At 34.6% G+C, this 10,643-nt stretch overlaps 2 protein-coding genes across 3 annotated transcripts; both read left to right on the top strand.

Annotated features, from left to right (window-relative positions):
- The first annotated feature begins 1,055 nt into the window (after window positions 1-1,055).
- On the top strand, window positions 1,056-5,683 carry LOC130747312 (aldehyde dehydrogenase family 3 member F1-like). Its single transcript, XM_057600210.1, has 10 exons — window positions 1,056-1,272; window positions 2,521-2,589; window positions 2,702-2,798; window positions 3,223-3,429; window positions 3,546-3,670; window positions 3,929-4,033; window positions 4,135-4,307; window positions 4,740-4,830; window positions 4,960-5,109; window positions 5,208-5,683. The coding sequence occupies exons 1-10, from the start codon at window positions 1,072-1,074 to the stop codon at window positions 5,469-5,471; spliced, it is 1,482 nt and encodes a 493-aa protein (XP_057456193.1). The 5' UTR covers window positions 1,056-1,071; the 3' UTR covers window positions 5,472-5,683.
- A 143-nt stretch (window positions 5,684-5,826) lies between these two features.
- LOC130747311 (aldehyde dehydrogenase family 3 member F1-like) lies at window positions 5,827-10,375 on the top strand. 2 transcript variants are annotated; one of them, XM_057600209.1, is made up of 10 exons: window positions 5,827-6,021; window positions 7,389-7,457; window positions 7,565-7,661; window positions 7,799-8,005; window positions 8,112-8,236; window positions 8,444-8,548; window positions 8,698-8,870; window positions 9,026-9,116; window positions 9,362-9,511; window positions 9,625-10,375. In XM_057600209.1, exons 2-10 carry the CDS (start codon window positions 7,401-7,403, stop codon window positions 9,889-9,891), a joined length of 1,272 nt encoding a protein of 423 aa, XP_057456192.1. In that variant the 5' UTR covers window positions 5,827-6,021; window positions 7,389-7,400; the 3' UTR covers window positions 9,892-10,375. The 2 variants fall into 2 exon arrangements, with proteins under 2 accessions (XP_057456192.1, XP_057456191.1); XM_057600208.1 differs by lacking the exon at window positions 5,827-6,021 and adding an exon at window positions 6,133-7,174.
- The last annotated feature ends 268 nt before the right edge of the window (window positions 10,376-10,643 follow it).

The raw sequence follows: 10,643 nt of genomic DNA on the forward strand, positions 1-10,643 counted from the left end.
AACTTCTTATAAGCATCATATTTTCCTTCCCTTCTCTAAACTTTCAACCCATAAACACACCCTTAAGGTTTGAAGGCCTAGGTCTATATTGAGTTGCAACACTATCTCTGACTAGTCAATTTTGAAGTGAAAAAAAAAGAGAGGAGAAAGAACATTCAAAACCTGTTTGATGTACTAGTTTTTCAGCCACGCACATATACCTTCCACGGTGACATGTCAAGATCATGGAGACTTGGAGATAGAGGTTGAGTTGTGAGCCCCAATTTGCCAAAACACACTTAGCACCATCCAATTTACCCGCACCGCTGACAGAGAGATAAACTCGTACGTCACTATTGAATGAGAACTTGAGAAGGATCGATCAACCCTTGCAAATTATTGGTTTACTTACTGCTTGACTTAAAATCGGGGAAGAAAATGTTGTAATCTTCGGTTTAGCAAAAAAATTATGTGTGAATTTATAGGAATATATCAAATTCAATATCTCGAAACTGGCATAGAAGGTGGTGACTGGTGAGTCATTTTTCATATTCAATGCTAATTGTACGTGGGGTTTAACTTTATCCAATCTAATCGATCAGATAATGATGTTTAAGATAAGATAAGTAGATTTAGAATTTATTAAAAAATTATTTAAAGTTTATTGTTTCAGGCAAGTGTGTTGATGTAGTTGTTCGACACTTTATCCCTTAAACAAGTGGTTGGAGGTTTGAATTTCAACTCTATTCTTGTGAATGAAAAAAAATTCATTGATGAATCTCTTATCTTATCGTTTAGTGTGCTGAGACAATAAATTAAATAAAAACTTATTGGTCTAACAGACTTTAGTAAGTTTTTCTTTTTTGAAAATAATAGACTTTAGTAAAGTTACTCGTGATTTTGTGATTTTTTCAACCCATTTACGTACAACAATGACGTTATAACTTATATAGGGAGAGTTTCCTATATACCCGCACAATATTTCAACGGTCCCTTTTTCATTTATGAAAGCCAAACCAGTCACAGGGTTGATGAACAAGTATAAATACTGGTTGCATACACATAGAGGGTAAGCTTAAGCAGTAAGTTCCAATGGCAATTACAACTATGGAGTTGGAGAGAGAGTTACATAACATGAGACAGTACTATGCGAGTGGAAAGACAAAAGAAGCTTGTTGGAGAGAATCGCAGCTCAAAGGGTTACGTCGTTTCCTCATGGAGAAAGAGGAAGCTATCTTTAACGCCCTCTACCGTGATTTAGGGAAACACCGTATGGAAGCTTTTAGAGATGAGGTAAATATATTTTCTTCTCTATACCAATATATTTTGTAAGGATTAGAATTTGAGATGTTTAAGTCAGCTCTGGTACAATTATTCTCGTAGAATTTGAATTATGTCTAACACTGCCTCGAAAACAAAGTGGAATTGTTTTATAAAAAAATAGTTTTGGGACATATGAATTGGGGAGATAAATATTCAAGAATCAATACATGAAAGAGAAATTTGGCTAATAAAAAAAACTAATGATTACCGGTGATCAAAATTTTGGAACTACTAAAGTATAATAAATACAAGTGACATACTTGAAAAAGAATAATAAATATTTTTAGAATCTGGTAAGAAGTCTTATTTATGTCTTTAAAGAGCCTTATAATTATGGATGAAAGAAGTATCATATTCGAGAAAGTCGTGTAAATAACTGTTTATTTTCACTTTTTACAGAATGAGCTTGTTTGTTAACTAATCACTTGTTTTTCAAAAATATTCACTTACGTATTTTTAACTGTTTATATGCTTTTAAAAAAAACTAGAATTTTTTTTTGTCCATCAGAAAGATAAATTGCTCCCACCAGAGATTGATACCTGAATCTCCTCACCCCAATCTCATATGTCCCTTAACTAGTTAACTCCTACCACTTGAGTTATCATTCAGGGAAAAATAAATTTTGAATCATAAACATAATTATTTCTAATAGTTTTTGGAGCAATCAATTATTTTTATCAATAAAGTGAAAATAAAACTTTATATTTTTAGACAAATATCTGTTAATTTTTACTTTTTATAAAATCACTTAATAAAATTAGTTTTATTCAACTCTAAGATCACTTACTTTTTAAGTTGAAATAAGGCCCAATATTTGAAAATGAGAATAAACATAAGGTACCGTATTTATAATTATTGATAAAAATAAAGGTATTTTAGAATACCTCATTCTTCTCCTTTTATCTCACCCTCATACCAGAATTGAACCCTTGACATGGAAGAGTTGTTTTTTAACAACTACCATGAAGCCAACATTTCTAGTGATATTTGATTGCATGTTTTATTTTATAATACCATAAAGATCCAAGCTCACATACTGTGAGGTGTGACTTGTGACATAGACCCACTTGTTTTTATTTGCATGTTTTATTTATAATACCATAAGATCCATGCTCATTTCTCCTGACTAGTTTCTTTTTGCTAGGCTACAACATTGGTGGAATATCACTAAACTATTCTCATATTATATAATTTCTAATTTTTCAATCCATTCACAGATAGGAACGTTAACGAAGACCTTAAATTTGGCATTGAAATGTCTGAAAGATTGGATGTCCGGCAAAAAGGTAAGAATTGTATCTACTGATTAAAATAAAAAAATATGAAATTTGCATAACTTAATCAAGACATGAGAAATCATAGATTTATAGTGACTAATATATAAATTTGTTATGATAGGCTAAATTGCCACAGATAGCATTGCTTACCAGTGCTGAAATTGTTCCTGAGCCTCTGGGTCTTGTCCTCATAATTTCTTCTTGGAATTTCCCCTTTGGTGAGTTACATTCTACATAATTCCCATTTGATGCTTTCCAATGTGAATTTTAAAAAAAGTTGGGTATGAACAGTTTTATGGTTTTCATGTTTGAAAATTCTTCAACAATTGATTTAAATGTTAGAATCAATTCTAGGGTGAAGTTTGCGTGAGTAGCTTCTAGCTGTCAGAACTGATTCAGGAGAAATAGAAGTTGATCCAAACATGCTAAAAGAGGTTTTTCATTGGGTTGATATATTTGCAAAATCAATTTCATCTAAATCAAGATAACAAACCCTAAACCCTAAAGCCTCACATATTTCTTGGCTACCAACAAAATCTAGTTTATTGCTATATCTATATCATATTCTATAGCTAATTAAGGTTTCTTCATTGAGCTGATGATGAACAAACACTGATCCTCTCAATTGAAAAACAAACACAGGACTTTCCCTAGAGCCACTGATAGGAGCAGTAGCTGCTGGAAACGTAGCGGTTTTGAAGCCTTCAGAGTTATCTCCTTCATGTTCCTCTCTGCTTGCCTCTGGTCTTGCCACTTACTTGGACAATGAAGCTATTAAGGTGATTGAAGGGGGAGCAGTGGAGTCCCAGCAACTACTACACCAAAGATGGGACAAAATCTTCTTTACAGGTCAACAGCATCAGTTTTTTTATATCTTCTTCTTCTTTCATGTTTTAACCCTTTGTAATTGTAAATTTGTAATAGCTTTTGATGATGGTTTTGTGAATGTCAAAAACTAATATCAGGAAGTGCACGTGTCGGGCGGATTGTGATGTCCGCAGCTGCGAAGCATCTGACCCCTGTCACTCTGGAGTTGGGTGGAAAATGCCCTGCAGTTGTTGATTCCCTTTCATCTTCATGGGATTTAGAGGTGTGTTGATTCATCCTTTGTTCATGTCATCACACCAATGTCTCTAAGTGTGACTAAAATGAGAGAGAAGTTTTAGTGACCCTTAAGTGGTTTGAATGGCCACAGGCATTTCAAAATAAAAGTTAAATGAATATCTTCTTATGGATTGAGTTGAAAGGCCTTTCAAATTGTGTTCAGCTTGGGTACAAATACTCACTTAGTTTATTAAGTTGATTAGTGATTTTAGTTAACAAAGTCATACTTTCTGGCAATCAAAAGGTGGCTGTGAAGCGGATTATGGTGGGGAAATATGGAACTTGTGCTGGTCAGGCATGCATAGCAGTTGACTATGTCCTTGTGGAAAACAGATACTGCTTAAAACTGGTAACACCTCTTAAATTTTAAGCTCTCAGATTAACTGCTCTGTGTTTCTTGATATTGTATTTCATTAGGGGCTTGTGATTGCTTTTGGTTTTTTCTTTTAGGTGGAACTGATGAAGGTCTGGATCAAGAAAATGTTTGGAGAGGTCCCACAACATTCCAACAGTATTGCAAGGATAGTGAATGAAAAACACTTCTTCAGATTGAAGAATCTTCTGACTGATCAGAAGGTCCTAAAATCAGTGGTTTATGGTGGCTCCGTGGATGAAGAAAACTTGTAACTATCACCCTTCTCTTTCACAAACTAGTTACTCGTATAAGACTCCTGTTTCCATTATACTTATAATGTGTTGGGAGAGTTTATTTAAGATTATTTTATAGTATAAGATGGTTTGACTTTATTTTCATTAGCTGCTCAGATGAGCTTATAAAATAAGCGTCTATACTTAGTTATAAGTTCTTTTGAGCTTACTTCAGTTTTCAAATAAACTTATGAATAAGTGCTTATTTGATAAGCGTTTGTGGCAGTAAGCTCTCAAACACGTTTACCTGAACACACTTTTAGTAGCGTATGAAGTTACTGCATTAATAGCAAGACATTTATGCCTTACTTGACTTCTTCTTTTTTACTTTGAAGAAAGGTCAGAAAATTTTGGTTTTGCAGCATTTACTGAGTTAAAGAAATCATCATATGCTCAAATTTGTGCAGATTTATTGAGCCAACGATTTTGGTGAATCCCCCACTTGATGCAGCGATCATGTCGGATGAAATTTTCGGCCCACTACTTCCAATTATTACTGTAAGATTCATGCAAATTAATGTGTCAATAAACTTTCAATAATTTTTCTATCAGCAGTGTGTAGAATAACTAACTTTCTTAGTTTGTGTGTAACCTTACATGTTCTTTTTTTCCTGTGAACAATTGCAGCTGGATAAGATTGAGGACAGTGTTAATTTTATAAACTCAATGCCTAAACCTCTTGCCCTTTATGTTTTCACCAAAAACAAAACACTGCAGAACAGAATGATATCTGAAACATCATCTGGCAGCTTGATGTTCAACGATTCAATGCTACAAGTAATACACTATTAAGTATTTTCTGATAATCTTTTTGCAGATACATGACTTGTTCCTTTTCATATACTTGACTTGGTGTGTATCTTTTCTGTGTGCAGTATGCAGCTGATACTCTACCATTTGGAGGAGTAGGTGAAAGTGGGTTTGGAATGTACCATGGAAAGTTCTCGTTTGACACATTCAGCCACCACAAGGGAATTGTGAGAAGGAGTTACCTCACAGATTTTTGGTATAGGTATCCTCCATGGACACTGAACAAGTTTCAGCTACTTGAGGTCTCGTACAATTATGATTATCTTGGATTGCTCCTTGTCCTGCTTGGTTTAAAGAGACCATCCAAACATAAGATCATGCCTTGCTAGATGGTGCTTTACACTTAAACTGCTTGTAAGACTTAAAAAGATATGGTTAGTGTGATTAGCAAGTTACAACTTAACCATTAATCTGTCTATGTAATGTTTATGTTCAATTTCATATAAAAACTCATGTGAGAGAAGCATGCACAAAGTCATGTGCACTATATAAGCCACTACTTACTTTGTAGCTCACTGATCAATCCAATTTTCTTCTGTCACTCAACGTCTTGTTTATTCTCGTGATTCTCCTCCATTTAATCTAATGCGAGAAGAGATGGAATGGAACACAATGAAAGCACAATTGAATCACATGTTGTCAAGAAGTGATTATGAGAGTTCTCATCGCGTAACCAAACACGCTATTGATGATTTTACTATTATTTGGCTATTGTTTTTACAATTTGTGATGCAAGTAAGTGGCGACAACTCATATAGCTTATGTTGAAGTGAAAATAAACAAAGTATGCAGAAAAGACAAATTAATAAATTCATCCACATCATGGAGATGGCTGGTAGGGGATGGAGACAGGAAACTAGATGAAGTTTCTGATTCAAGGTCAGAATTTCTTGCAGAAAACTTTTGCCTTATTCATTCATGGATATATTTATAATCATTTATGGCCAACTTCTAACAAATTGAGTCACAACTTACTTATCAGTATTCTCTCTAAGAGTTAATCCCTCTGGACATGATAAGAGATGCTAATTCCAAAACTCATTATTGTTAGTGGTGACATGATATTTATTACAATAAACAATAAACAGTAACTTATTGGTCAATAATATATGAAAGAGGCCATCATTCAGAAGGGATGGAAAAGTTTTTCTACTCTTTTTAGTGTTTAATGCAACCACATAATTTCAAACTGTTAGTTAAGTAGGATTAATCCTGCTAATTTCATCGTGGTTTTCGGACGAGTTTCCAAACATGCACTTTATACCTTTCTTTCGTGTTACATGCTTCACCTTGATTTTCTCCCTTCCTATCATCTACATGAGGTGTAAATTTGCATAAAAATTAGTGTAAGACACCCATGCTTGGATCTTAATATTGGTATAAAATCAGACTTGGAAGGCGTATCTTATTGATATTCAGTATTTAATGTTGACTGTACATATATCACCATCAACATTATCATATAGGCCATTGCCCATGCGAGTATTGGTCCATTGAGTCTTCTTGTCTTTTCTGTATGCATTGTTATAAAATGTTTGGATTAACTTCTGTTCCATCAGAATTAATTTTGAAACACAGAAGCTACTCATAGAAGGGTTCACCCCATACCAGAATTGATTCTAACTTCAGAATCAATTGTAGAATAGTTTTCAATTAAACATGACTTAGTAGGCCAACCTCAAGTTAAAATTTGAGAAGTTCTTGTAGTATTCACCCCCCCCCCCTCCTACACCAAGATCATAGTGAATGACAGAATGGAAAAGGGACCCCCATGATTAGTTGAACAGATATAAATACTAGAACTCAGCTAGTAGATTGAGCAGCATATGCATCCATGGGGGCCATGGGAACTTTGGAGAGAGACCTCTATAACATGAGGGAGTATTATGAAAATGGAAACACATTAGAAGCTTCTTGGAGAGAATCACAACTCAAAGGGTTGCGTCGTTTCCTCGTAGAGAAAGAGGAAGATATGTTGAACGCCCTCTTGCATGATTTAGGGAAACACCACATGGAAGGTTATAGAGACGAGGTATATATGATATCTTGCATGTATTTCTTTCTAAAACGTGTCGTACATCACTTTTTTGTCTAACCAATCATGAGAAAGAAAGATTAAATACTTCTTTTTGATATAAAGATATTAAAATTTATCTATTACTTTCTTTTAGATATATTATATCTTATTATTGTTCTCATGATTTGTAGGAAAATATTTGGTTTGATTATTGGATCCATTTTTGCAGGTTGGAACTGTAATGAAGTCCTTAAATCTTGCATTGAAGTGTGTGAAAGTTTGGATGTCTGGCAAAAAGGTAAGATCAATGTTTGTTCCTTCAAATACAATATACAAAAATTGTTACTATAACTTTATCATGACAAAAACATGTGAAGTGATTAATGGCAATATTTATTTTGACAGGCAAAATTGCCACAGATAGCATTGCTAACAAGTGCAGAAATTGTCCCTGAGCCTCTTGGTCTAGTCCTCATTATTTCATCTTGGAATTTCCCTTTCGGTAAGTCATATTATATACTTGTTGGTTAGAAGTTACAAATCTGGTTCATGGCTACTCTATGATGTATAGCTAATAAGTACATTTCTTCTTTTAGCTAACACATTGGTGATTGATCCTCTCAATTCACAAAAACACAGGACTTTCCCTTGAGCCACTGATAGGAGCAGTAGCTGCTGGAAATGTAGCAGTCTTAAAGCCTTCAGAGTTATCTCCTGCATGTTCTGCTCTACTTGCCTCTACTCTTGTAACATACTTGGACAGTAAAGCCATTAAGGTGATCCAAGGGGGACCAGAGGAATCACAGCAACTACTGCAGCAAAGATGGGACAAAATCTTCTTCACAGGTCAAGAGGATCAGTTTTATATATTTTCTTCTTCCTCATGTTTTGACCCTTAGTAATTGTTTTGATGACGATTTTGTGAATGTGAATTGTGAAAAACTAATATCAGGAAGTGCACGAGTGGCGAGCATTGTAATGTCTGCAGCTGCGAAGCATCTAACCCCTGTGACTCTGGAGCTGGGTGGAAAAAGCCCTGCAGTTGTGGACTCCCTTTCCTCCTCCTGGGATTTAGAGGTCTGTTACTTCATTTTTGTTTCATGTGACCCTTAAGTTTATTTCGTGTGTGTTCGGTTATTCATTTATATCAGTTCCTCAAGACAAAAACTAAACCAAACGCTTCTTATGGATTGAGTTGAAGTATGTTCGGTACGCAAGCACATTTAGATTATTAAGTTAATTATTGATTATAGTTAATAAAGTGATACTTTCTGGCAATCGAAGGTAGCTGTGAAGCGGATTGTTGTAGGGAAATTTGGAACATGCGGTGGTCAAGCATGCATTGCGGTCGACTATGTACTTGTGGAAAATAGATACTGTTCAACTCTGGTAATTCTCTTCAAATTTGAGGATTTGGTTAAAAAAAAAATTGTAGCTTCATTTTCATTCTGTTAACAAAATTGCTACTTTTAACATATCTGTGTTTCTTGATATTGTACTTGACAAGGAGCTGTGCTTATTCTTTGGTTTTCTTCTAGGTGGATTTGGTGAAGGTTTGGATCAAGAAAATGTTTGGAGAGAACCCAAAACATTCCAACACTATTGCGAGGATAGTGAATAAGCAACATTTCTTTAGATTGAAGAATCTTCTAGCAGATCAAAAGGTCAAAGAATCTGTGGTTTATGGTGGCTTCATGGATGAAGAAAACTTGTAATTAACCCTCTGTCCTTTAACTCGCTAGTTATGAATTGACCACATTAATGTCAACTGTCAAGATGTTGATATCTTCACTTTTTCCCCTTAAAGAAAGAGTTGAACAATTATTTACTTAGCAAACATAGAATATCATGTGCTAACATATGCAGATTTATTGAGCCAACCATCTTGGTGGACCCCCCACTTGATGCAGCAATCATGTCAGAAGAAATTTTTGGCCCATTGCTTCCAATTATTACTGTGAGTTTCATCTCATACAAACATGATTTAATATTTCAGTTCTGGTTGGTGGATCACAACACAGGATGATATAACCACAAACACCACTATTTTTCCCATCACGTCATATGTCACATATATCACTTATCTCTTTTTTCGCTTCCACTGCACCGTTTTGGTGTACAACAAACATTACTGTAAATATTTTCTTCTCCAACTTGACCTATATATGAGTTCTATTTTTCTTTTTCAATAATAATTTGCAGGTGGAGAAGATTGAGGAGAGTATTAAATTCATAAAGTCCATGCCTAAGCCTCTTGCCCTTTATGTTTTTACCAAAAACCAATCATTGCAGAAAAGAATGATAACTGAAACATCATCTGGAAGTGTAACATTCAACGATGCAATTCTACTAGTAATAATACCCTGCCTTGTATTTCTTCATTGATAATCTTTGTTTCACACATCAAGTTGCAGATTGTTCATGTTCATAAACATGACTTCTTGTATATCTTTTGTTCTTTACAGTATGCAGCTGATTCCCTTCCATTTGGAGGAGTGGGTGAAAGTGGGTTTGGCAAGTACCATGGGAAGTTCTCCTTTGACGCATTCAGCCACCAGAAAGCGATTCTCAGAAGGAGTTACCTCAGTGATTTTTGGTATAGGTATCCTCCATGGACACTAAACAAGTTTCAACTACTTGAGGTCTCTTACAATTATGATTATGTGGGGTTGCTCCTTGTCCTTCTGGGCATAAAGAGACTATCAAATCGCAGATCATATTTGGCTACCTAATCAACTGAATCTAATTCACGACTCAGTCTATTGTTACTACTGCACTTATCTCTTCCTGTTCGCGCTGTTCATCCACCTTCATCCAACATCAACTCCTAATAGCTTAATTTATCTTTATGGTGATCCTTGTACAATATTATGGTTTGTTAAGAATTGGTCTAAGGGCCATGTGAATGATTGCTGAAGTTGTGAGTTTGCAATACTTTCACTAGCCCAAATAAATATTTGTGTTCTTATGTATGTCTATGTAACAACCAAATTTCAATTCAAATAATTGAGCCATCTCTGTCATATTAAAGTTTGATTTGACAGGAAGATACTTCAGACTTCAGAGATATAAGCTTCAGCCTTAGCAACTATCCCTGATGAAGTTGGAAACATCCCTGATGAAGTCACAATTTAAGCCTTAATTTAGTAACAAGTCCAGTTGGTTTATCAAATTGTGATTCTGTATCTGTCAAAGTAGGAGTTGTCAATTGTTTCATCTCTTTTGTACTTTACCTATGTATTTTCAGTTTCAAACACCCTTATGCTTGTTTCCATATATTTGGCTTATTAAAAAAATTAAAAAAGACTTACGAATTTTCTTGTGAAGAAAAATGAGCAAGAAAATTACGAAACAAAATTTATCTAAATGGACATGCACTGTTACGCATTTGAAATGGCACGACTTTCTAATGGGAAAATAACACATCATTTGAAAAATGTCAAGTACAAATTTCTATGTATATTTTTTTCGTGTTTTATTGTAA

The sequence above is a fragment of the Lotus japonicus genome, chromosome 3 (assembly GCF_012489685.1).
Source record: "Lotus japonicus ecotype B-129 chromosome 3, LjGifu_v1.2".
Taxonomy (NCBI): domain Eukaryota; kingdom Viridiplantae; phylum Streptophyta; class Magnoliopsida; order Fabales; family Fabaceae; genus Lotus; species Lotus japonicus.

Coding starts and splice junctions, on each gene's coding strand:
- LOC130747312 (XM_057600210.1), top strand. CDS start 1,072: ATGGCAATTACAACTATGGAGTTGGAGAGAGAGTTACATAACATGAGA. Junction 2,590..2,701: donor ATTGGATGTCCGGCAAAAAG/GTAAGAATTGTA, acceptor TTGTTATGATAG/GCTAAATTGCCACAGATAGC. Junction 3,430..3,545: donor GGACAAAATCTTCTTTACAG/GTCAACAGCATC, acceptor AACTAATATCAG/GAAGTGCACGTGTCGGGCGG.
- LOC130747311 (XM_057600208.1), top strand. CDS start 6,977: ATGGGGGCCATGGGAACTTTGGAGAGAGACCTCTATAACATGAGGGAG. Junction 8,237..8,443: donor CCTCCTCCTGGGATTTAGAG/GTCTGTTACTTC, acceptor TGGCAATCGAAG/GTAGCTGTGAAGCGGATTGT. Junction 8,549..8,697: donor ATAGATACTGTTCAACTCTG/GTAATTCTCTTC, acceptor GTTTTCTTCTAG/GTGGATTTGGTGAAGGTTTG.